Source organism: Pyrgilauda ruficollis, unplaced genomic scaffold, assembly GCF_017590135.1.
Source record: "Pyrgilauda ruficollis isolate IOZ18807 unplaced genomic scaffold, ASM1759013v1 scaffold62, whole genome shotgun sequence".
NCBI lineage: Eukaryota > Metazoa > Chordata > Aves > Passeriformes > Passeridae > Pyrgilauda > Pyrgilauda ruficollis.
Genome location: NW_024527933.1, coordinates 3,542,205 through 3,567,915, shown reverse-complemented (window position 1 = coordinate 3,567,915; position 25,711 = coordinate 3,542,205). Strand labels below are relative to the sequence as shown.

The window sequence follows — 25,711 nt, the reverse complement described above, 5'->3', positions numbered from 1 at the left end:
TTAAAGTCCCTGCAAAGATCAGCTCCATCCCTGACACTTTCTGTACATGGTACATTCATTGCCTTGGTATGTGGGATACAGCTGATGGCTTGGAAAAAAGAGGTGACTAAAGCTGAAGCTTTTGTGTAGGTTGTGTCCAGAGGAAGTCTGTGCCCATGTGTTGCCAATTTATAAACAACCAATAGCCAGGTCACGTCATAAGTGAATAAGGTAGTGATGATGCCAATGAACAAGAGAGAAGAAAGCATTTTCTCAGTGAACTCTCAGGTCATGACCTTCTGTAGAGAAAAGGACAAACACAGTGCTCTTTTTCTTATTATCTACCTTTTTCCAACCTCGCCTCTTGAATGTGCAGCTGGCAGTCTGAGGACCTCATCAAAAGAGACACAGAGCAACCATGCCTGTCCCCATGGGAAGGACAGAGTAAACAGCGTATGACAGACAGTAGTCACAGTGCTGACACACAGTGAGATAATGTTTGGGTCTGGAGATTCTAAACACTGAGACATTTACCTGCTAACATCAGGAAGGTGAGAGGACTATGTGCCTTTGAACTCCAAATGCCCTGAGACAGCCACTGCAGCAGGGACTGCTGGAGCAGGAGCTGGGGACACAAAACTGTCCACAGGTGTAACGGGGCTCAGAGAAAATGGGTGCATGGGCTGGATGGACCGTGTGGATGCATGGATATGGCTGAACCAGAATAGGCCCTGTGCCCACAGTCAGGGTCCTGTCCACTCTGCTCATGGGCACCAGCACAAGGTTCAGACAAGGAGCCTCTTGGCTATCCCCCTGCTCACCTCATGAGCACCTCTCCAACAGGCTGCCAGCAGTGCTGGTGCACATCAGCAAGAATTACAACTTCCAGGAGCTCTCCAGACCACAGAGCCAGTATTTTCCACACATGCCAATACTTTCCAACTGTGGGTACTCCTTCTTGACAGGATTTGGGAATGCTTGGGGGCTTTGGATTCACTCCTGGAGCTGGAACAGCCATGTCAGCACGGCTCTGTGCCCAGGCTGAGAAATGTGGGGGTGTAAGAGTCAAGTTTATCTGGAAGTGGGACAGGGGGTACAACAGCTTGGGAAATGCTGACAGAGGCTGTTTGACACTCAACCTGTCCTGAAGAAGCTTCAGGAATCCGGCTCAGTATCATGCAGGCATCAGCCTGGCAGGCTCACACGTGCACACCAGTTACTTCCCCCAGGACTGGAGCAGCAGCAGCAGCCTCCCATCACCTTGTGTGTGGGAGCAGTCCTGGTGCCAGTGTTAATCCAAGAGGAGAGTCACCCCCAGCTGGCACCAGGCCAGCCTGTTGAATCGTCTCCTCACCCCATGCACCCTCAGCCTTTAGGAAGAACTTTGCACTCCTGCTCTGGCTCCACTGTGGGCATCTGTGCCAGCTCCCAACGGGCAGCACACAGCCCTTCCTCTGCCAGGGGGATGGCACCTTCATACCGCGTGTGGACAGTTCCACACAGACCTGAGAACAGTGCCAAGGGGCTGCTCATTCCTCCTTCGTGGGACACATTAATGTTTGTTACCTTACAACACTGCAAGGAGCAGTCAGGGCTCAATTGCCTGGTCCTATGGAGTGGCCTTCGCCTGTGGCCAGCAAAAATGGCATTTGTGGGCTGCAAGTCTGTGGGTTAGGGATGTGGGAGACATTAGCTCTCCCCTGCCCTTGAGAGGTGCACAGCTCTCACCAGCCTGGAGAACATCCTCACCTGTGAGCTAGGGGTGACAGGTCCCACCCTCACCCTCCAGCACACGGGTGAGTCAGCGGGTGAGGTGGGGGGCCGGTGGGACGGGGGTGCACAGCAGCGAGGACACCCCTGTGCCCGAGGCTGCGGCTGCCCAGGGCTGCCCAGGGCCGTGCCCGGGCTGTGCCACGGAGCAGGGCGCGGGGAGAGATGCGGGTGCTGCAGGAGGGAGCAGAGCAGAGGAGGGGAGAGGGGGTGCACCGCCGGCTCCTCCTCCGGCAGTGCTTCAAGAGAAGGTTTTGGCTGCCGCTGCATTTTGTGCGAAACCTGATCTTGTCAGCGTGCGCGGTGAGCTCCTGCATGCCTACCGCGGCGTCGAGCCCCGCGGGCCCGGGCGCAGCAGCGGCTCCGCTTGGCGAGCCGTCAGCTGGGAGCGGGCCAGCGGCTCCGGAGCGCCCGGCGCCGCCGAGCGCGGCCCCGCTCCCGTCCCGAGCCCTGGCCCGGGGCCCTGGCCCGGAGCGCTGTCCCCGCCCAAGCCCTGTCCCCAAGCCCTATCCCCGAGCTCTGTCCCCGAGCCCTGTCCCCAAGCCCTGTCCCCAAGCCCTGTCCCCGAGCCCTGCAGGCTGGCACAGGGCATGTGCCCAGCCCAGCACACCTGTGCCCAGAGCACGCTGCCTCTGGAACTAACTTGACATCTTTGTATCCGTGCTGATCTGGGCCAGACTGCTCACCGCCACCAAAACCCGTTTCTATTAATTTAAAACTATAACACATCTTAATTATAGCTATTAAAGCTACTCTATATTTATACTTAATAACAGCACCTTTACTGGGGGTTTGAGAGTTCACACTCATCTGACAGCCCTGTTCTGGAAGATCTGAGCTAGATGGAGTTGCAAAAACTTTGCACTAATTTTGCTTTACATCAAAGTATTGTAGATTTACACTACTGCCAGACAAAAATTTATATGTAAAAATGGGAAAATACAAACCCAACCTCTAAAAATCCCACCATAACACAATCTGAATTCGAATTCCTGGCACAAAATATTTTTTTTAGAAATCCTTACATTTTAAAGCAAGAATTCATTCCAGCCCACGTGACTCTCACTGGCAGCCAGCTTAGCACTGCTCCCTACTGTCAGTCCCAAACCCAACAGGAATTTACAGCCTTTCTTCCACTCAGCATTGTCACTGAGCAAATTGCCGAAAATGAACTGTGTTCCTCACCACAATTACTCTGTCTCTCTTTTGCACATTTTCCATGTTCTAACCCTAGTGTTTGTACTCTGGTCATTATCCACCATAAGCCACTGCACCCTGCATCTGTGTGATGCTTTTGACAACCTCTATTCCCAACTATTCCAGCATTACTAAATGCACATTGTGAGATTAATTTTGAAGAATAAACAACAGTTTATTTGTTTTGCTTTTCACAAACACATGTACAAGTAAAGCTTAGTGGCCAGCCCACTTAAGAAACAGGATGCAAAAGCGTATTGAAAACAACTGCTTTAAAATAAAAAGCCAAGGGAAATGTTTTCCCCGTTCCCCACTCACAGGACATGGGGAGTGCTGCCCTAACATTCCTCAGCAAGGGAGTCAGGATCATGCCCCTGCCTCTGGCCACTTGCTTCCTTGTGGTGCAAGTCTGTGACTTGTCTGGAGGAACAGAGATGGTAAGAAAAAGAGAGAAAACTGTACCCAAGGTGACACAGAACAGCCAAATCCTCACGTCTGCCTGCCGAGCCTCGGTGACACAGAGGATGCACACGGATTCACTCCAAGGGGAGATTGAGTTAGTTCCCTCCTCTTGGTCCAGCAACTGGCTAAATGCAGCTTCATCCTGTGCCTACCTCAGTTCTGTGGATCAGCCAACAGGACAGTGTGCCCTTTGGGCAGGGAACATGGCATCAACGTTTCCTTTTTTATTTTCCCCTCTGCAGCACTGCAATTTGGGTGTTTCAGTGCGTTCCAGCCCCTGTTCCCTACCCAGTCATCTTGTCAGGAATGCTAGCAGAGCTAAAACACAAGGCAGCACTGATCCTGAGCCGTGACTGACCCCAACTTGATAGTCCCATTTTTTTCACGGAGGATTAATTCATAAAAGATTCCACAGCTCCACCTAAAGCTCCTTCCTCTCTGAATTTCCTCATGATGCAACCCATTGAAGTTTCAGGATGGCCTTTATTACAGCATATGCTGAGGCTTCAAATGTAAAGCAACGTTTTGAAAAGGCAGCATCTGTCTGCAGGCAGGAAACCCCTTTTGTTGCCATATTGAACTCTTACACGTAGAGAGGGATGCAGTGCAAGCACTAAACTCTTGATCTTCTCTCGAAAGTCTCTACTTTCACTTATCAGCCTGACATCTCACAGTGGGGCCACCTGAGCAGACGGTGGGGCTGGCTCCAGGGCTCGCAGACTGGAACCAGACCTCCGAGGGATGAGGTGGCCAGCTCCCTGGGACCCTCCAGCACAGTTCAAAGTGACATGTTTCAAACAGCCCTCTCCTCCGTACCCCATGGCCTTCAAAGCACAAACAGCTTTATTGCCTGGAGCAGGGTGAGGATCCGCCGGGGATGTGTGGCAGTCGCTGAGCCAGGACGAGAGCGGCTCGCTCGGCAGGGACCTCTGCATCCTGTGCTCCCAGGGCTGTGTGTAAACCAGTTTAAAGCCACTCTGCTCTTTGATTCCTGACATCCTATTTCTGCCAGATCGCTGCAGTCCTCTGTCAGAGCTCACACACAAAGGATTTTAAGCAGAAGTACAGTAAACCCTCTTTTTTTTTTTTAATTGAATAAATAGATAAATAAAAAAAAGCTTCCCAGCAATTGGACTCTGAAGTTCAAGACGAAACTTCTCTGAAGTAGAAAATGAGTTAACACATAATTAGGGGTTTTCCCAAAGAGACTGAATAATTTATGGAAAGTTACTGACATGTTCCTGACATGTTTGGTCCAGTTACACCTTTGCACAGTATTAGGCTGTGACATCACAGCACCAAAAGACAGTGTTTTCAAAAAAAATTAGTTATTGTCAAGCAAACAGAGCAGAAGCTACAGAAACTGCAAAACCTAGCCCATTTTCCTAAATCACTATTTTATAAGAGGAAAAGGAAAACATTCCTGGCTGTGTGCAATGTGTGCAGAAGTCACAGGATCCCACTTGTAACAACTTTCCTTCCTTGTCACAGCTCAAATTAATGGCACTTGGGAGGCAGTGAGCAGAACTGGAGTGCTCTGCCCAGCTCCTCCAGCAATTTCTTACACAAACTGTTCCTAGAGCAGAGACCTACTCACCACTGGCAGAAAAGTCCCTCTGTACCCAAACAGACAAATTTTCCAATACTGATAAATGGATTAACAGAGCTTATGTTTTGCAGAGACCTGCAGGAAAACAACTGTCCTCAGACAATGTGAGGGTGCAGCTCTGTGTGAAGACACAGACACTGTTTATCTAATGGCTGGAAAGTTTACAAGAAAACAGCAAACTTCGTGCTGTGGTTGTTGAACTGAAGTAGTACTTTACTAGAACCAGGTTTTTTCGGTAATTTTGCGGTTGTAACAACTATTTTCTTTACATACTGCTATAGAAAAGGGACTCTTTTTAACTTAATTGAAGACACTATCAAGAATAAATATACTGGGGCTTTTAATAAAAACAGTATGAGGGGAACATTCAAAGCTAAATAATCAGAAGCAATTTGTGTTCATGAGCAGAATGATGTGTCATTTTTTTTCCTTGCAATGCTCTGTACTGGATCAGTTTTGAGACTGTGGCAAACTTTAAACCTATCTTAAAATAATGAACAGCAGTGAGGGTTGAAGATAGTTTGAAAAATACACTGGAAAGAGAAAACATATGCCACAGAGTGTGGTGCAAAAGTCATATTTCATGCATGACTTTAGAGAATGTTAATAAGGATTAGAACCATACTTCAGCAGAATAACAATCAGTCAGAGAAGTGTAATTAATTTTTCTTTAGATCTCTGTTAGACAAAAATACAGGAGAGATAGTAAAGTTGCCTATAGATTTTGATCCAGCGAAGAAATACAGCCCTTAAATACTTGTTGCAATTGTACACTGTAACTGCAGTGCAGTACATGACTCATTTGCTTTATAGTTGTTGATTTTATAATATTATGAATCCAAAAATATTTTAAAATTCAATTTTTTTTTTGCTTTGGCCAATAAATATGATTAAGATAATACATCCAAAAACATATGTATGCTGTGTATGTGAGACATATGGAAAGCAGATGTGTTCTTCATTTACATATGACCTAAAAAAATCAGCTGATTGCCAGAGATGGTACTTTGTGGAGCTGTTTTGGAGGCAGAAGCATTGTTGCTAGCTCAGCACCATTTTAAAGTAGGCAGCTTGCTTCTTTTGTGCCTGAAGCCCCAAAGTCAATGCAGCAGATTGCACCCCTGGAACAGTGATCATTTGGCTTCACACAGAACAGCCCAGAAATGGAAAACCAAGGCCATTTGTTTCTAAACACGATTATTATTGAAAACCTCTTTTTAAAATCTTAAGTGCATGTTCCAGCATATGCTTACAAAACTCCAGCTATGCCTGTAACAACGCTCCTTCAACCATAATGACAATAAAGGCCACGCTCGGATTCCATCGAAAGCCAATGCTGAATGCCAAAGTCAAAAGGCAAAACTGTGTCTGTCCCAGTGCTGGGGAGCCACACTGAGGTGGCAGCCACCTCCTCAAAAGCACAAAGTAAATTTTATCACAATCACAGACCATGGACGTGGCTTTTTAATTAAACCCCCTGTGACAGAATTTCTCTGGGAGAGAAGTTCTGGTTTCATTTTTTTAGCTATAGAGAGTAAGAAAACAGTAACTTACCATCAGATAGAAAAGGCCCCAAAAAACTTGGCTCTCAATAGCAAACACAACCAAGAAGGCATGTTCCCATTCCAGTTAGCATTAGAAGGCAAAGCTGGGCTGCAAAGGGGAGCACTAGAAATAAGCAGTTCCTACATTTTTTTAAAGCAAAACATTATCGAGTCTTTTCCTCAGCAGAGGTTCCAGTGGCAGGGGAGGCTGCTGGAGCAATGAGACAGCTTTCCCAAAGCTCAGGCTAATTGAACGCACCACTGATAAATAAACACACACTTTTTTCAGGCAGGCAATTGTCACAGTTAGGAAATTCTCACTCTTCTGCCAGGCTCCAGCTTGGCAGTGTCCACGGGAGCTGTTCCAGCCAGAGTCGCCTTCGCAGCCGTGCCAAGATGCAAAGCTGCTGCTGCCCAGCCCTGCCTGCTGAGGGGCTGGGCAGGCTCAGGGGCCCCACAGCTCTGGCTGACTTCGCCATCCCCTTCACCATCCCCTTCACCATCCCTTCTCCATCCCTTCTCCATCCCTTCACCGTCCCCTTCACCATCCCCTTCACCATCCCTTCACCACCCCCTTCTCCATCCCTTCTCCATCCCTTCACCGTCCCCTTCACCATCCCCTTCACCATCCCTTCACCATCCCCTTCACCATCCCTTCTCCATCCCTTCTCCATCCCTTCACCATCCCTTCTCCATCCCCTTCACCATCCCCTTCACCATCCCTTCTCCATCCCTTCACCATCCCCTTCTCCATCCTTTCACCATCCCCTTCACCATCCCCTTCTCCATCCCCTCCCTCACTGGGTGCAGGACGCACCCTCCTCCCAGCAAGGCAAATGTCAGGAGGACCTTGAAGAGCCTCTGCACTCCCCCGGCCAACTGGCAGTTGGCTTTTTTTTTTTTTTCAAACAACCAACCAAACACCCAGTATTTTAAATTCTGTATCCTATTTTCTCTCTGCAGATGTATTTCGAGATTTGGTGCTGCAGCACGAGATGGGGCTTTCCTCCATGGAACCAGCAAAAGGTGCCCACTGTCACTTCCAGCTGTGTTGGGTCTGACTGGTGAGAACGTGAGGTGCTGGCACCCATGCCTACCTTGGTGCTCAGGGCATCTCACTGAGACCCCTGCCTGGGAATAAAGCCATCCTCAAGGCCCATGGGGGCTCTGGTACCTCAGCCCTGCACGGAGCTTGTGTCTGGACGTGGTCTCTGACCAGAGAGACCCCAGCACGCACCCAGGCACAGCAGGACTGGTGCCTGCTGTTTCTCACCTATTAAGCATTAGACCAGAATCAGGCTCCACAGTCTACGCTGCTCTCCTGGTGCTTGAACATGCATTCAGGACATAATTCTGGCCTTTTCTCAGCCCTGGGTGTCAGACTCACACGCTCTTTGGCCCAGCAGTGATGCTGAAGGATGCTTTGCCCTGGATGCAGTGCAGGTTCAAATCCCTGGTCCCAGAGCTCCTGCCACAGGGCAGGTGCTGCCTCACCGGTTCTTCTCCACTCCTCCCAAGGGCAGCAGCCTCAAGATCAACATGGACAGAGCCAACATGGCCAGTGGTCAGTGCCTAGATGTTTAGCAGACCTACTGCTGAGTCAGGATCCTGAATCTCCTCCTTCTCCTCCTCCATCAGTATATTTCTTTCCTTGTTCCAGAACCTGCCCTCCTTGCAGGAAATCTCAGTCAGGAAAGACAATGGGACAGGCCCTTGCTCTTCTGGCTCACCTCCTCTCAGCCAGCCAGCCCTCTGGGCCACTGTCAGGGCTGGCAGCAGGCACAGCCCAGCCCCACCACCAGTGCTCTGGGTGCCCCTGCCACCACCCAAGCAGAGCAGTAATTTCCCTCACTTCCCAGAGGGAAATTAAAACCCCACCCTGCTCTAGAATTACCTAGTGCAAAAAGCACCAAGATTCTTCCATGACAGACCCCTAAGAATGCAATTCTGTGAGATGTGATAGCATTATACCAAGGAAAAAGGGCTGCAGAGAAGACCCCAGCCCAGAGGCTGTTAGGGGCATTTTCTCATCATCCTAAGAGACCTCGTGATCGGAAACATCTGCATTGTCTTACACTGGTCATCAAGACCCACTGTCCCTCTGAACTCCAAATGTTTCCCTTCTCTGCTGCTTGATGCCTCCCTGGGTCACAGGACCTGGCTCACAAATCATTTCAGCCTTCAGAGGGGGCTGAGAGTAAGGCAGGGAGTCTCTGAAATTCAATCCCCAAAGGGGGTTTTTTGTTGGGTTTTTTTTTTTTTTTTTTTTGGTCCAAACAACCGTTATTTTTCTTTCAATGAGAATGCTGTAGCACCAAGTACTGCTAATGCAGGAACAGCAGTGCAAACTCACTGTGGGTGGATGTTTTTTCCCTGTTTACTGATCCTCTTGCTCAGAGGACAGGACACGTCAAGGAAAGCAAGAGGAGCTGTTCTGTGTAGCGTCAGGGCACACAGTGAAGCTTGGTTCCCTCTGGAAGATGCAGAACATGCTTTTATTTCCTACACCTTTCTGCAACAGATGTGTTCAGTGTTAGGGCAGCACATCCCAAACTGGCACCACAGCTGGCCGAGCTCTGAGGAGAGTGGTAAACAGCCCTCAAGTTCAAACCTGGGATACTAACAGCATCTCAGGTGCTTTCTGAAGCCCCCTTCTCTCACATACACACAGCTTCATGCCACATCACTTCTGCTTGCATTTAACACTTCGTATCTGTTAAACACTCCGGGGTTTCAGCAAGACTTCTGCCAATGTTTTGATTCCCCTTAGGGTTTTACTGAACCCTCTCCCCAAGCTCACCCTGACATCACACAGTCGGCTCAATTCACCTATCAGTTAACTGACCTGAGAAGCTTACAGACATTTATGGAGAGTGCCAGCCTCGCAGATTTCCAGGGCACAGAAGGCTCTGTTCAGCAGAGCCTCCAGCCCTGTCCGTGCTGCGGGGCCACGGCAAACTGACACCAGATTGCACTCCCAAGATCCCAGCAGAGCTGCCTGCTCAAAGCAAACATGCTCTGCTGCAGGAAAGCCGCAGCCTTGCAGGTTCCTTTGCGTGCTGCTTTTTAAAAATAAGAGTCTGTGTGTGCTCCCTTTCACACTTCACGCTGGCAGCTGCTGCTGCTTACAGTGGAAAAACAAACAGAGGCAAAGCAGCAGCGAATGCTCCACACTCCCCAGACATGGGAACGCTCCCATCCCGGCTCCTGGGCAGCCTGGTCCTAAGGAGACACGGGAAGAAATTGTGTGTCACAGGGATAAGAGTGCCTGGGACAGGCCCCAGCCTGCAGGAACCCCGGCAGGTCGCTCTGCAAAGGACTTTGATATCTGCTGGAGCAAAGGGCCACAGGAGAGGAAGCATCTGCCCGGGATGGGATGTGAGCACCCACCGGGGAGCACGAGGTCGCCAGGAGCTGGGGCGGGGGACAGGGAGGAGAAAGGGGAATTCCTAAAGGATGATTTCTTATAGCATTTAATTAGCACTGACTTCTTACATCTAAAATTGTTTTTAAAATGTGCATAGAGATGAAAAATACAGAGGAGCTGGACACGCCTTCTCAAATGAGGACTGGTGAGTATTGCTGACAGAACCAGCTTGTAGCAGAAGAGGTGGAGGAAGTTTGATGCAGTTTCTCTGCCAGTGGTGCCAGGCTGGATGAAAAGAAAAATTTCTTAAAACTTTCCCATTCCATTGCTTTTGATTACAGCTTGAAAAAGTACTTCATGCAAGGAAAGAAGTAATTAATTGGACTATGCCCCAGAATGAAGCATTCTTTCAAAATTTCCCAGACTTCTCTTTCAAGAATTACAGCAACCAGTATAAACTTCACAAATCCACTGAGGAGGCAACTCTTCAAATACCTGTGGTTTCCCACATTTTCCAAGGAAAACAAAAAGATTTATAGTTTCTCATGTTAAATCTGAGGGGCTAAACTTTGAAAGATGTACTTGCCCACCTGCTGCACATGTATTAGTTCTAACTGAAAAGAAGTCAATAAAAATGGAGAAAGAAGAATTTGCAGAGCTGGTTAAGGTAATAAGATTTGTTTCAGAGCATCTGATCTTTAGACTAACAGACTTCCAAACAGTTGGACAAGTAAATAAAGCACCACAGGGAACCGCTATTTGCAATAGGTTACCGCAGGGATACGCACAAAGGAATTCCTACAACTAAGAAAGAGCTGGAGCTATGAAACTTATAATACCAGCACTGGGATCGATTGCTGACTTCTACAACATTGATCCTATGCTTCTGAAAAGATAGGGGGTTTAGTTCCACTTACTCTTTTGCCTGGGTGCAAAGTTTGAAGAAGCTCAGTGAGACATTTCACTACATGATCTTACAACACAAAAGGAAGTACTTCCTTTAAAGGTCTTATGTTCTTCAGAGACATAAACCCAGAATATAAACAAAATCAGATAGCCTGTAAATCACCCTCCCCTCTCTCTGGGCTTCTCCTGCCCGGCAGGCACAGCTTCCCCTGGCAGCAGGGCAGTGCTGGGCAGGACACGCCAGCGCCGGGCCGGGAGCGCGGCACAGCCGCGAACAAAGCGGCCCATGTCCCATGTCCTTGCAGCACCAAGGGGGTGGAGGTGACACTGTTGTAAGATGCCATCTGATCAGAACTCCTTTTCTGTGCCTGACATGAATAAGGGGATTAGGACGGAGAGTTTCCGTGAGCTCACTCTATCGGACAAAAGGCCCCGAGGTTTAGTGTCACACTGCCTGATAAAAGTACAGGAGGCTGTCAATCACACGCTCCTAGGTACTTGTGTCGGTGACATAATCTTATTAGAAGATAAACCAGCAAAATCCTTTTCATGATGAAACGTTACATTTAATTGCTCCTTGGCTTTTCTACTTTTTCTCTTACTCATTTGTCCATTTAACTTTCTTAATGTTTGCTATTACAAGAATATAGCAGCATGTGGATGCCAGCCATCCCCACCGCAGCCACGCTTCAAATACATGAACAACCAAGGGTGCTGGGGGATGGCGGTGTCTGGCCAGGAACAGCACCACTTGTGATGGTTTAAAGGGAAGGTCAAAAGACTTACTGAATTAATTAGCACAAGTGCTCATGCACAGGGATAAAGTTAAATGTTTTGTCACTTGATTTAATACCAAAGAAAGCTGACAAAAAGAATAAAACACGGTAAAGCTCAGTCTCTGTACAACAAAAGGACTTTTAACATCCTCTTACGGGAGCAAATCCATATTAGCCTCAGTGATGTGACTGTTTCATTTTCAGATTGCTTCTTTTCAGTTTCACAAACAGGCAGCTGATGCTGACTGCATGAATCACCTGAGAATGAACCAGGAGAAACTCCACGGAGCCAGGAGAGACAGGTCAGGAGCGTTGGTGTCAGCATGCCTGCGTGCCCCCCGCAGCCTCTGAGCCCCCGTGCTGCGCTGGAGCAGCCAGGAGCAGCTCAGGGTCAGCCTGCACCGCACAGGCCAGGGTGGCCAGAGGAGCCCTGGCAGCACGGCGCTCCCCGGCCCGAGGAGAGCTTGGGAGGGCACCCACAGAGTCTGCACAGGACTCACTTCTCAGGGACAGGAGGACAGGACAGGACAGGACAGGACAGGACAGGACAAACCTTGAAGGCTGGGGCAGACGAGGAGGCTACCCTGCCACTGTCCCTGGCCACAGCAGCTGGGTCTCCTGCGTGGCTGTGCAGCCTGCACACGTGAATCTGCCCTGGACAACAGGCAGGAGCCAAGGGATGTGAAGCTCCACCTGAAGGTGAGAAGAGCTTCCTTTCTGCACAGGTCACCCCGCACTGGAACAGGCTGTGCAGGCAGAGCGTGGGGTCTCCCTCACGGAGGATATTCCAGAGCTGTCTGGATGCAGCCCTGTGCCGCGTGCTCTGGGATGACCCTGCTCGAGCGGGGAGGCTGGAGCAGCTGCCCCACCATGGTCCCTGCCTGCCTTTCCCATCCTGTGACTCTGAACAGCCAAACCCCTGCCAGTACAGCTCCCTGTGCCCCACACTGCCCCAGAAAATGCCCCTGGGAGGTGAGTGATCACCTACACACCGCCTGGGCTCTGAAGGCGCCCAGCTCTTCAACCGGTTGTGTGTGCAACTTTGCCTTGTAAATTGCACTCGAGGAGATTGAGTAAATTAGCCGGCTACTAAATGTGGGAGCACAGCCCAAGCCAGAAGCTTTGGTTCTCAAAATATAGATTTTTAAAGCATCACATCATGGTTACAATTAATACACAACAAACATATTCTCAGCAAACAACTAGTGTCATTTAGTGCTATGGAGTTCCACTAAAATAAACTTTAGACAAAGCACCTGAGTGTCCATGTTATCCAAACGATTTAGCTCCACAAATGTGAAATGTTCAAAGAAAAATTGAATTCCATTCATTTTATACATACTGTTCTTTATTTTATCCAAGTGCCTGTTGAACTGAAAACAAACTAGCACTGGGATCTGAACTGCTTTGAGAAATTAAATGTGTAACTCTCTCCCACAACTCAGATGATTACAAAGGAAATAAGTCCTCCAGAGTTCTAGAAAACCACATTTTCATTTAAGGACTAACAAAAAAAATATCTGACAAATGCTTTAATACTTTGCTTGTTTAGTGAAAGTTCAGATGAAAAATCGTATGAGAAGGATCAGAGTGGCTGATGGCAGAACAAAACCAGCTAAAAAATGTGACTTCACATTGGTTAAATCAGTGGTAGTTGATGATTTAGTGAAGAGACAATTGTTGCCTTACTGCGGTACTGGTCACATGTCACTGGCATTCCACAAACACTCTGCCAGCTTAAATCCAACTCCAAAAGCTTTTGGCAGGGCAATTTCAAAACAGTGCAACATATTATAAGTTAATTATCTCTCTTACTATTTTCTCCCAAAACAACAGTTTCTATACTACAGATATTTACAAAATCCTTTGTTACATTTTTGAATATTTGATCACATTTCATACCTGTCAGTTCTATGTTTGACTCTAGAGACTCCCATTAGTACACCCAAAAGCCTATCAAAAATATTTGCATACAGGTTATTTGCTCGGCACCCAAACTCCTCTGACGTTTTTTCTGAAATCAACAGGAGATGGAGAACAAGTCCAGCCCCTCTCAGCCCCTATCCTGGTCACCCCCATTTCAAGGCTGCAGGGTGATCCATGGACTCAAACTCCTAAAAATGAGTGTTTCAAAGGTTTTGAAGCAGCAGTGAGGGGAGAACGATGGGTGAGCTCAGTGCAGAAATTTATTTTTACTGATTGAACTTCAGCAAATCCAAGGAACAATTAGGAAGTGCTGTCAACTAAAGCCTGAAATCTAAGCAAGTCGCCATTCAAAGCACAGTAGGCCCTTATAAACAGTTAATCCACGCAGCTGCAGTAGTTAAAGCAAACACACTGCCCTTCACTGCGCCATCAATTACACCTTCCCAGAAAAAATTACACAAACTTTGTAGGATTTTTCAGAGAGAAGATGGATTCTTTTGGAGACTTGAGGTCAAGGCTGGACTGTTTAAAGTATATTATTAACAAATAAACATTTATTGCAAAAAAACCCTATAGGCCTTTGGGGAGGAAAATAATGTTATTTTTGGCATCAAATGACACAAGCCATTTATGACATGAATGGCTATCACCAACAGACTGATGAAATGGCAAATGTCTCCCACTTAACTTCCCTTGGCTTCCTGAATAAACTTTTTCAAACACTTTTTTCCTTCTGAAATGGCAATAAACTCCATGTAATTTTGGTTTTCTCTCTGTTATAGCTATTTCAAGATCTGTAGGTGGAAAGGGTTGAAGGTACTTCCAGCTGGAAGATGAAGACTCCCCAAAGACTGGTAAGGTGATGAAAATCACATTGTTGGGGTCCGGGGCTGTGGATCGCCCTTGTTTGTGTGTATTCCTGCCCGAGTGACAATGTCCAATTAGCTTTCGGATGGTTGGGTGAAAAACCGGAGGTTTAGTTGTGGCATCCAACAAACGGAACATTACAAAATTGAATGTATCCACTACACACTCAGACAAACCCCTGCCAAAGCAAGGGCTGATTTTTTAAAGAAAAAAGCCACAAATGGGACAGCCCTCAATTACTCAGGACAAGCAGTGTTCAAGGGACAAGAATGAAGCCAAGACAGTGCACTTGCCTTGGGCCCGTGCTCCAGCCTTTCTGCAGGACACATCGGCCGAGCGAGCTGCTGCTGGCACTGCATCCAGGGCCCCGGGCCAGCTGTGCAGAGCCGTGGGAGCACAGAGCACCCACGCTGGCTTTGCCACGAAGGTGCTGCAGCTGCCAGCACTGCATCACCAGCCCTCCTGTCCCCTCTTGCTGCTTCCCTCTGCGGGGAACAGCAGCGGGACGGGAAGGACGCTGCGCTGGGCAAGACCGCGCTGCCTGTAATTGCTCTGGAATCCCTGGGGATTCTCCCACGTGAAATTAATGCAGGCGCCATTAGGGCTAATTTATTCTACACTCACAAAACCGTGCTGGGAACCAGCCCCAGCGTGGGCTGCAGGCGAGGCGAGGTCGAGGGAGCTGGGCACCCCGAGAGCAGGCTCCCTGCAGCTCAGGACACCCCAGGAGCTCAGCAACCCCGCCAAGGCCACGCGTGCCCCTGCAGCCCCAGCGCAAGGACGAACGAAGGCTGCTGCTGAAACACAAGCTCTGCCTCCTCCGTGGAACTTTCTTCCACAGCAGCTCCGGCCAGGAGCAGCCAGGGCGCAGCGGGGATCCCGGGTAGTAGGATCCGCCTGCTCCTCCATTACCAAAGGAGCTGTCAGTGCTATTAACACTTTCTGCTCCCAGCAGCTTAATCACTTGTTTGTTGCAGCTCCAAGGAGTGAGCCTGGCAGGTTCAAACGAATAATGCCATGCAGAAATAGCATTGCTGCAAGATTACACTGCCATTTCTTCCCTCAAATTGTTTTACTCCATTTGTATTTTTGCACTGTCTGCACACTTAACAATACCCAGCCTCACTGCCGGTGCTAACGTTCCTGTAGGATCCCTCCACACTTCCCATATCGACTCCAGTGCGAGTGGGACCTGACCCCACAGGGTCAAACCCATAGGGGAAACTTTTCTTATTGCCAGATGAAGCCCGTGCCAAGATCCAACTGTGAAGACAACTCATGATGTTAAACTGCAACTTCTGCTTAGGGTGAGTGAGAGCTTAGGCCTGTGAAAAGCCACATCCCCAAAGCTGCAGGGAGAGCTGATGGAGCCCTCAGGGACACGGCTGCCAGGCAAGCTGACCCTGCACGGCACGGCAAGCTGCTGCACGCCAGGGCAGCTGGCCTCACTGGCACTGCTGGGATCTGCTGGCTCAGGCCCCTGCCTGTCGAGTGGCAGTGCCAGCCCGCAGTGCAGGGACTGTCCCCAGGGCTGGGGAAGGCACTGCCAGCCCCGGACCCGCCGCGCACGGCGCATCGAGGAGATGGCAGGGCTGACTCGAGCCTGCGCCTACACACAGACGTTCACAGAGCAGATATTTAGTCTGCAAACCATGATTATTAACAGTGGGCTGGAGGAGGGGGAGGATCAGCTCTTCCTCTTCTGCAAAGCCAGAAGTGCTGGAAGACCTGCACAGGTAACTGCATGGCCCCATGGCAGCCAGGCAGGGACACCAGCTTGCTCCCCCGTGCCAGCTGCCCTCCAGCCAGCTTTGGAGCCTTGTGAGCTGCCAGCCCCACCACCACAGCTCCAAATCCCGAGCACGCCGTTCTGCCAGGATCTCACGGGTGAGATACCCTGTTCTGGGCTCGGTGTTCGAGGAGAACTTGGCCTTTCTCAGTAAATGGCTGCGCAGGTACGGTGCCACCCCCAAGGGTCCGTCCCACAGCGCTGCCAGAGCTCGGCCCCAGCTCCTGCCCAGCTCCTCTGCTGGGGACTGCAGAGCTGTGCCCATGCCACTGTCCCTGTCCGCAGCCTGCAACACACATGCTCCCTCACTGACACACCAGGGATGCTCCAGAGCCAGCCTCTAAGAGCAGTGGTGCTTCTCTCTGTCAGAGTGACCCCAGGCTGTAACCAAAAATGCTTTAAAACTATATTCGTAGTTTCTTCTGCAAATTCAAGCTTGCTTGCTCCCTATCATAATACTAACATGGAGAAAGTAACAACTGAAAAAAAAAAACAAAAACAAAACCCAACAAAACAAAACTGATGTAGACAATTATTCTTTGTTTGGTTTTGTTTTGTTTTTGTCATCAGTGAATGGTGATTCAGGTTACACCAAGGAACAAGCATGTGAAAGTAAACTTCCTGACAGCTACCAGGAGGATTTGGTCCTCAGCATGTGCACATAAATCCCATCAGCTCTTACTGGGAGAGTGCACGTGCACTCTTGTACATTATAAATAAAACACTGATTGCAGTAAAATCAAGAGCCAAATTCCCTCCTTTGATGAGCGAGGATGGCTCTCACTGAAGCCAATAGGAACTGCCTGTTCACAAGTTCATGTCAATGTTTGCAGAGGAAAATTTTGTGCATATTAAAGAAAATATTATGTTTTGGAAGCAAAGAAATGACCTCCATAGCAAGTGTTCCATTTGCCCATTACAGGAGAATCAGAGCACAAACACCTAACGAGTCCTGAAGAAATGTGCTATACCTTATTTATGCTGATAACAAGGGCATTTAATCAATTTGTGATGGAGCAGCCCTGCTGCATCTGTGAGGAAGATCGCTGCAAAATTTCAAACCCAGGAAAATAACGAACTGAGATTAGTCTTATTAACGATCCCTTTACTGTAATACAATCTCAGAAAAGTCTGCTTGTTCGCTGCCCACAGGCAAATAGTTTTGGAAAGGTAAAACCCCATGTTGCCTGTGAGGGCGAGCGGTGAGCCGCGCTCAGGTGGGCCGCGCCGGGCTGCGCTGCACTCGGACCCGCGAGCCCGCTGGCCTCAGCACTGCACCCTCCTCAGACTGCAGGCACTTTGGGGACTACAGGTATTTCATTTTAAGGGTTTGCTTCAGACTGATCCGCGCGAGAGCCGCGCAGCGTTCGGCGCAGGGTGTTGCTGTGCGTGAGGCCTGCTCAGCGCACGACGAGGGCCATGGCTGCACCCTCCTCGGGGCACGCGCTGGTCGTGGAAGAGCAGAAAACAGCCACCAGCACTTGGCTTTTAACAACCAGAGCCTAGTGTGCAAAATGGCTGTTTGAGAGCGGCCTGCTGAGGCCCAGGGGCAGCAGCCTCGTCCTCCCGGCCTGCCGGGGCTGGGCCTGGGCTCGGGGCTGCAGCCGCCGGCGTGCTGGGCACGGCCCTCGTGGTGCGGCCAGAGAAACTGCAGCGATGCCCAGGAGCAAGGCAAGGGCAAGGCCGTGCTGCTCCCGAGAAGTGTACGCCTAGCTAAAGCAAGTCCAGGAACGTAAAGTAAACGTAAGTTGATACGTGAAAATAATTTAAAAAAAAAAAAAAAAAGGAAAAAAGTTGAGTATCTGTCTCAATTTTGTATTGAATTTAAAGAGACTTCTAAAACCAGTGAATAATTTGCCTGGACAAGGCACTGAAGATGCAGATCTATATTAGCATGCATGTTAGAAACACTAACACTGCATTTCAAACAAAAACTCAGGCTCATTTTACCTTATGAGTATTTTCATCTTTTTTCTCTTTTATACATTCAGACTCGGAAGTGTAGCTTGACTTTCACCATTTATTTTAAGTTAGATGTGAAGCTGTTAATGTTTTTTTTTTTTTTTTTTTTTACTTAGTTTCTAATGGAGAAAAGTGATGTCTCTTTCCCAAATGTAAACAGTGCTGTTAATGCTCCACTGCTGCAAAATGAGGTTATCTCCCCATTACATTTTATAAAATACCATAACTCAGAAAACAACTCTGCTTTCTAAATAAATTCTAATACTTTTTTATCAAAAGATCAGTTTTCATCCACAGCTTTGGCTATACCAAACCACAGCTACACAGTCTGCAAGGTGGATATTCAATAAAAACTTCCTGCCCACTTCATTTAGTTATTTCAATTCACCTGGAGAAAGAAAAATTCTGTTCCTAATTTCACCCATTTATCTTGAGACTCCTCTAGTCCCCTTGTGTGACTGCTGCACACAGCTGTTGGGGCTCACAACACATTGTTACTTGTAACTAATCTTGTCCTTTGTTTCAAAACAAATGTGGAAATTTTATGTTCTGCAATGAACAAGAAATGTCATTTCATTATGAGTCAATCTTTGCCTTGTGAGTAATGTAATCATCCCAAATCATCCCAAAACCCCTTCCTACCACACCAAACCATCCCAGAGCAATACCTGGTTTGTTTACCTTTACTGGAGATTGCTGATCAAGTCACTTCACCCTTTTATTTATTTATTTGCTTGTTTTTTACCTCACTTGAGCATTAACATGACTTAACATGTGGGGAAAAAAAAAAAAACAAAAAACTGTAGGCAAAGAGAAGAATTTTCCTGTTTTTTTGTGAGCCTGTCATTTGCCCTTGTACACCTTCTACAGAGGACACAGCAACGGCCTTTTCCCATCCTGCTGGGGTGTGAAATCCACTGCCTTTCTCTGACCCTGCGTTTCACACAACTGGGTCCAGGCTGGCCCAAGCCGTGTAAAATCCTTTTCTAATTGTTCCCCGAAATGTTGCCGTCACATTTGCCCTCCGCACTGTCCCGAGCTCCGGGAGCCCCGCGGAGCTCCGGGCGGGCGGCAGCCACCCCGAGCGGCCAGCGAACCCCTCTCCCGCCCCGAAACGGCCCCGCCGAGCCCCCCGGGGTGCTCGGGGTGCCCGCGGCCCCGGCGGCTCCCTTCCAGCCGGGAGGGCCCCACTCCTTCCTCGAGAGCCGCAAGATCCCGCATCTTCCGCATTTCCCGCAGCCCCGCAGGTCCCGCATCTCCCACATCTCCTGCAGCCCCCTCAGCTCCCGCATCTCCTGCAGCCCCCGCATCTCCCGCATCTCCCGCATCTCCCGCAGCCCCGCAGCTCCCTCAGCCCCCGCAGCCCCCGCTGGCCTCCACACCGAGCGCAGGGGCTCAGCTCTCCTCTAACCAATCCCTTTATCTGCTGCACTCGCCATTCCTGAGGAAAGGCATATTAAATAAAATTGAATCAATTCCTGCCACAGCAAGAAAAAAGCAGATTTAGTCTAAATCCAAATTTTCCTATGATTTTTTTTTTCTCTCAAGGTAGAAGTAAAGCATTATAAATTATGCTCCTGTTAATTTAATTATATCGCCTATACGACACAAAGACCTTCCCTATCGTTTTCCGTCACGGATCAGCGCAAATCGCGTCTTTCCATTGCGATTATTTTGCCCAGCGTTACAGCGCTTGCAGCAGCAAACCAAAATGTCTCCCCAAACCCTGAAAACATTCCTCCCCAGGTCCCCGGCAGCCCAGCCCCGGCCCGGCCCCGGCCCGTGGCCAGCGCTGCCGCCGAGCGCGGCCGGGGCCGCTGCCACCCGCGGGGACGGGGCCCGGCGGCCCGGGGGACCCGCGGGGCCCGGCCCAGCACGGCCACTCCGCTGACGTCACGGCTGAAAAAACAGCCACATTTCCTCCGTGCTCCCGCTCTGGGACTGCTCCGAGGTGCCGCAAAAGTCTGACCGTACAGAGCATTTTTTTATGGGGCTGATGGGACCGGCGGTGCAGGACCGGTGGGATTTTCAGAAAAAATGCCAGAGTAGTCCAGTGACTTGGAAAAGCATTTTTAGTGGATGACATAACTTTAATCATTACTCCATGTCCTGGGCATGTGCTTAGGCTACTCCTGTCTCTAAGTTTCACCTGGTTTCTGTCCCAGTGACCCGCACACAGGGAGCAGCGCAGGGCGAAGGCGGCCGGAGGGATCCCGATCCGCCCGGTTCTGCCGAGCTCACAGCGCTGCCCGGCTGCACCCGTGAGCCGAACAGATCCTCCGTTACAAATGAAACAGGGACACCGGGAACACATCAAATCCTGCCGTTAGCAGATTGCTGTTGCCCACCGAGCATGCAGCAGAAGCCGGGAGCTCTGGTGCCTCGGCACCGGGCTCCCAGCGCATTCCACAGCCCGTGCTCTGCGAGAAACAGCAGCCACAACACCCAGCGACACTCACTGACGGGAAGCTTTTGTTGTGTTTTGAATCTAAAACGCAACTGAAGTGAGAAACATCAGCCTCAGTGCTACGCTCGCGTGAAAGCATTCCCAAAATCTGGAGAGGGCAAGGCTTCCCCGCAGCACGGAGGCTTCGGGGTTCCTCTCCTTCCTTCCTGCGAGGGACGTGCTGCTCCGCGCTCACTGCACAGCAAAACCAAGCCCAGCCACCGGCAGGAAAGGACTCAAAGACGAGGAACAGAAATACATGGTGGGTCTTCCTAACAGCATCCAAAAGTGATGCTAAAACAATACCTGACACACGAAAAAGAACAAAAGCCTGAATATTTCTCTTTCTCACCCCAAGCAAATCTTAGAATGCATTAATGAAAAATTACGACATAGCGACTGTGGGTGTTTGCTACCTGGTCCCCTGAATAAAAACCTCTTTTAGAGCCTTTATTTCCAGAACTTAAACAGGAATACAGATCTTCCTATACATTATATGCAGTGCTTAGGTATGCAATACGTATCCTGGAACAGTTATTTTCATAACGTATCTTTTTTTACTATCAAGAACTGGGGCAAATCGCTATATAACACTGGGCAGTGAGAGAAAAACAAACCAGAAAGGCACAACCACAAAGAAAAAAAAAAAAAAAAAAAAAAAAAAAAAAAAAAAAAAAAAAAAAAAAAAAAAAAAAAAAAAGGAAAAAAAAAAAAAGAAAAAATAAAGAAAAAAAATAAATACACAAATGGAAAATAAATGTATCATTTATAAATACTAATGCTTTGTAGTAGAAAGCACTGTTATGAGTGATACAATAAGTAAATTCATTTAAGCAAAGAACCAAAATACAACTACCACAAGCCTTCTATTTTGAAAAAAAAAAAACCAAAAAAACAAAAAGCAAAAATCCATTAATTCTGAAGGTTTCAATTCTCAGAAAGAAAACTTCTTTAAAAAAACCCCAAAACAAAACAAAAAACAAAAACACAGTGTAAGGTTCCAAAAGTGCAGCAATTTGGCGAAGTTCTAATTAAAATCAAAGAGATTCTGCTTGACTGGGGCTTGTGAAAGCCAGCCTTCCCTGGTGCCACTGCTCTGGCTTGTGTGGTTTTTTTTTTTTGTTTTGTTTTGGTTTTTTTTTTGGTTGTTTTTTTTTTCCTTAAAAACCTTGCCATCGAATGCACCTGACCCTCAAAATCCTAAATTTTAGCAAAATAAGTACTTTGCATTAACTCAAAACATCAGTATGCTCTCATGCAAGTTGAATTCTTTCTTTAAAAAGAGACCAAAATACATGTCCAGCTTATCCCACTGACATACTGATGATATTTTTGTGATAAATTACATTTATCAGGCACCTCTGACTACTTCAAACTGGGCTTGGGCTACTAATCCACCTCCCCCAGGATTTGCTGTAACATTCCAAGCATAAAAGTATCTTCCCACAGCCAACATTTTTCTTAAAAAAAAAATAAAAAGCAAAAAGAAAAAGAAAAACTGTTTTCACCCTTCCCCCTAATGTGAAATGCCCTCATCCAAGGATGGGCAGCAATCATTCCTGACCCAGGGAAAGGTGTAAGGTCTGATATCTGACCCATCAGAAGCTTGCTTTCATTAGAAAGATGAGACACCATTTTCCCAAAGATATATACACAGCACTTGATTATAGTCCTGGGAGTTCTGGAGAAATCTGACCTTTTAAATTACATTACTACGTACAGAAAAATCTATTTAAGGCAAATTTCAGGAACTGAGATATTTAAGTAAACTTTATTCTCTCTCTCTTTTTTTTTTTTTTTTTTTTTTTTTTTTTTAAATTTTTCCCAGTTATTTGTAAATAGGACTCAGGATAACAAAAATCATCTGATATTACTGATCCCTGTCTTGCTCCGTGCCGGTCCCATTCCATCTCACTAGCCCAAGGCATTCTCACTGAGCACACAAGCATTTCCCATGCCGGTGTTCTGTCCTCTGCTGGAGCTGCCTCTCCCAGCTCGCTCACGGCTCCGCTCCCCACAATCTGACGGATGAAGCTGCCCCTCTGCACAGCCCAGGGCCACTTGCACGGACACACAGCTATTTTTATCCTCTAGCAACCATAAACGAACATTTCTCCAGCTCTGAAAGGGCACGCAATCCGTGTCAGCACAGTTTCACATGTTTGCTCTTTTGGGCTAATAAAATCTCAGAGAAAACAAATTTTGATTTACCGTGTCTCCCCTCCCCTTGCCGTGAGCCGCTGCCGCTGTCAGTCCTCGGGGGCACACACAGCAGGGCACCATGTCATGTCACACTAGGTGCTGGGATTCAACAAAGGCCAACATGTTGATATCTTTTTATTGCTCGGCAGCCTGGTTACCCCATTTTCCCGCTCTACAATTGGACACTTTTGGTAATACGGGAAGTTCTGAGGCAGTAACAATTCTGTTTTCAGTCAGAAAAGTATTTTTGTTTTACAAAGCAATAGTCTCTGATCTTGCTTTTTAGGTCACTAAGTACAATTCTTTATTTTACAGAAACTATAGTTGGGAACTTAGAGAGTACATTTATTTGCAATTAATGTAAATATTTACATTGCCAAATAATGCTTTTTTAGGTAACCTAAAGACTATTCGACATTCTTTACTAATTAACAAAAATATCTAAGGTGTTGCTACCTACAGAAAAAGAAGTTTCACCGATCTACAACTGCAGCTACCACAGGGTGGTTTATTTTGTGTAGAAACGAAAGGCAAAGCCTGTGGACGGGTTCCTTGAACCGGGCACGAGAAAACCCCAAAGGTGCCGCAGCCCCAGCCCCACAAGGGCGGGATGGCGGCAGCCCACGGGCAAGCCCTGAGTTATTCCCATGCACAGCGCCCGGGCTATGGAGGACTCTGGGAGCTAGCGAGGGCTGCAGCATGAAATAACATGTTTTGTTGTAATTCCTAAACAGGGGGACATTTATCTGGGCCATTTATACAAGAGTTATAACCCTCACAATATTTATACTCAGCATGTCATGTTAGCATTTACTACCCGTTTCCATGGAGATGGATTTTCATGCTGTAGCTATGAAATGCACATTGTTGCCACTAAGCCACTTCAGGCCTTTCTGGATGCCTGCTGAATGCCTGACAAAAGTTGATGCAAACCAATAGTTGTTGTTCTTTGTTTGTTGCCAGACTTCTAGCAGAGCCATATTATGTCCTAGTGATTGAAATGCCCATGTTCGCCCCCCTCCCGGCACAAAAAGGATCCTCAATTTAGGTGACAAGCATGAAGTGGGCTTCTGCAGGGGAGGGCGGCCCGGCGCGGGGCCGGGCTCGTCCCTGCGCGGGGCCGCGGCGCGGCGGGGGCCGCTCCCGACAGCGCCTGACATTTGGGGATAAAGCCGGAATAAGAGAGAGCGCGGGCAGCGGTGGCCGGGCCCGCCGCCGTTCCAGCGGGCCGGCCCGCAGCGGCGGAGAGACTGCCCCGCCGAGCCCCCGGCCCGGCCCCGGGCAGGGCACCGGCCATCCCGCGGGCCGGGCCTCGGGCCTCTCGAAGCGGCTCCGGGGCAGCGGGCGGCGGTGGGACGGGACTCGCGGCGGGCACGAGAGTGCCGCGGGACGGGCACCGGGACCGGGCCGGGCCGCCCCATCGCCGTCCCCTACGACGGCACCGCGCGGTACCGGACCGCGGCGGGCCCGGGGCGGGAGGCAGCCCTGCCTGGGTCGGCCGCCCCGGCTCGGCGTCTTCGGTCCCATTCGTGCCCGCCGCGCAGCCTACGCCGGGGTCCCCGCTCGCCGTGGCCGCCACCCGTAGCCGTGAGCCCGGTGCCGGGCTGCCGCGCTCCGCCGGGCACGGGGTGCGGCCCGATCGGGAACACGCCCAGAGCCCGCCGCGTGCCCCGGGCCGAGCCGGGCCGGGCCGGGCCGCCCCGGCGGGACCCCCGCCGCCCCCCGCGCCCTTACTGTTGGTAGTCCTGCTTGCAGTAGAGCTTGCGGTCCCGGAAGTAGCAGCTGGTGGTGAGCGCCTGCTGGCACGCAGCGCACTGTAGGCACTCCTCATGCCAGGAGGACTCGTTCACCCGCATCAGGAACCGGTCCGAGATGGGCCGCTGGCAGCCCTCGCAGACGGCCTGGTGCTGGCACTCCGACCCTGCAAAGGCAGACGGCGGCGTCAGGCGCCGGCCCTGGCCCCACCTGGCCCCGCTCCCGGCCCCGACACAACCCGGCCCCGCTCCCCAGTCCCCGTCCCGGGCAGCGCGGTCCGCCCGGCCCAGCCGGCCCGTAACACCGAGCTCGACGGCCGCCGCCGGTCCCGCGCACCGCACATGCCGGCGAGACAGTCCCGCGCCCCGCACGGCTCAGGGGCTGACCGGCCACAGTGGGCATCAGAGCGGCCGGGCCCGCGGAGCGCAGCCCGGGCACCGAGCGGTGCGCGGGACCGCTTTCGTCGCAGTCGAGAAGCGACCAGTAACTCACCCAGCAGCACTCCCAGCGTGGCCGGCCCCGAGCGCAGGGGGTGGTCTTCCATTTTAATGCCGTCCAGCATCTTGGCGCAGTCCGGTGGGCCCCGCGGGAAGCACCTCTCCAAGGACTCGGGACCCGTCGCGATGTCCATGAGCGGCGGCGAGAGGCGCTGCCGGGCGGCGGGGCCGGCTCAGCCCCGCGTCGGGCCGGGCGCGGGGACACTCTGCGGCCGGGAGGAAGGAGTCGCTTTTATTTTTATCTGGAAGACATGAGGAGCGTTTCCTGCCCGGGCTTCCAGAGACGGGGGGCAGAGGCAGGAGCCGGCGCCGCCGCCCATGGGGCCGCCCCGCTACACGGGCGCGCACATGCCGCGCACACGGCGCCGGGCAGCCGCGGTGTCACCTGCTCGCCGGCAGCGCCGGACCCACGCCCTGCTTGGCGCGGAGGGCCCTCCCGGGGCGGGCCGTGCCGGGCGGAGCGCGGGCGCGGCGGGCCGGGCGGGGCACGGGGCTCCCGGCGCTCCCAGCCCCTGAGCCGTGCGGCGGCCCGAGGAGCCGCGCCGTTTAGAGCAGGGGCCGCGGCGGAGGAACACACCCCCCGGCGCCTCACCCCTCCTCAAACTTGCTGACATTTGAACTCCATTGGTGCGCGGCGTATCGCTGCGCCGCGGTGAT

General features: G+C 50.1%; 1 protein-coding gene across 2 annotated transcripts in view; it reads right to left on the bottom strand.

Annotated features, from left to right (window-relative positions):
* Window positions 1-25,188, bottom strand: part of LMX1B (LIM homeobox transcription factor 1 beta) — an 82,370-nt gene extending 57,182 nt beyond the window's left edge. For both annotated transcript variants that reach the window (XM_041483947.1, XM_041483950.1), the window contains exons 1-2: window positions 25,050-25,188; window positions 24,537-24,723 (exon numbers count right to left, since the gene is read on the bottom strand). In XM_041483947.1, the coding sequence (XP_041339881.1) occupies window positions 24,537-24,723; window positions 25,050-25,188 (326 nt within the window). The remainder of the gene's footprint in view (window positions 1-24,536; window positions 24,724-25,049) is intronic.
* Between the last annotated feature and the right edge of the window lie 523 nt (window positions 25,189-25,711).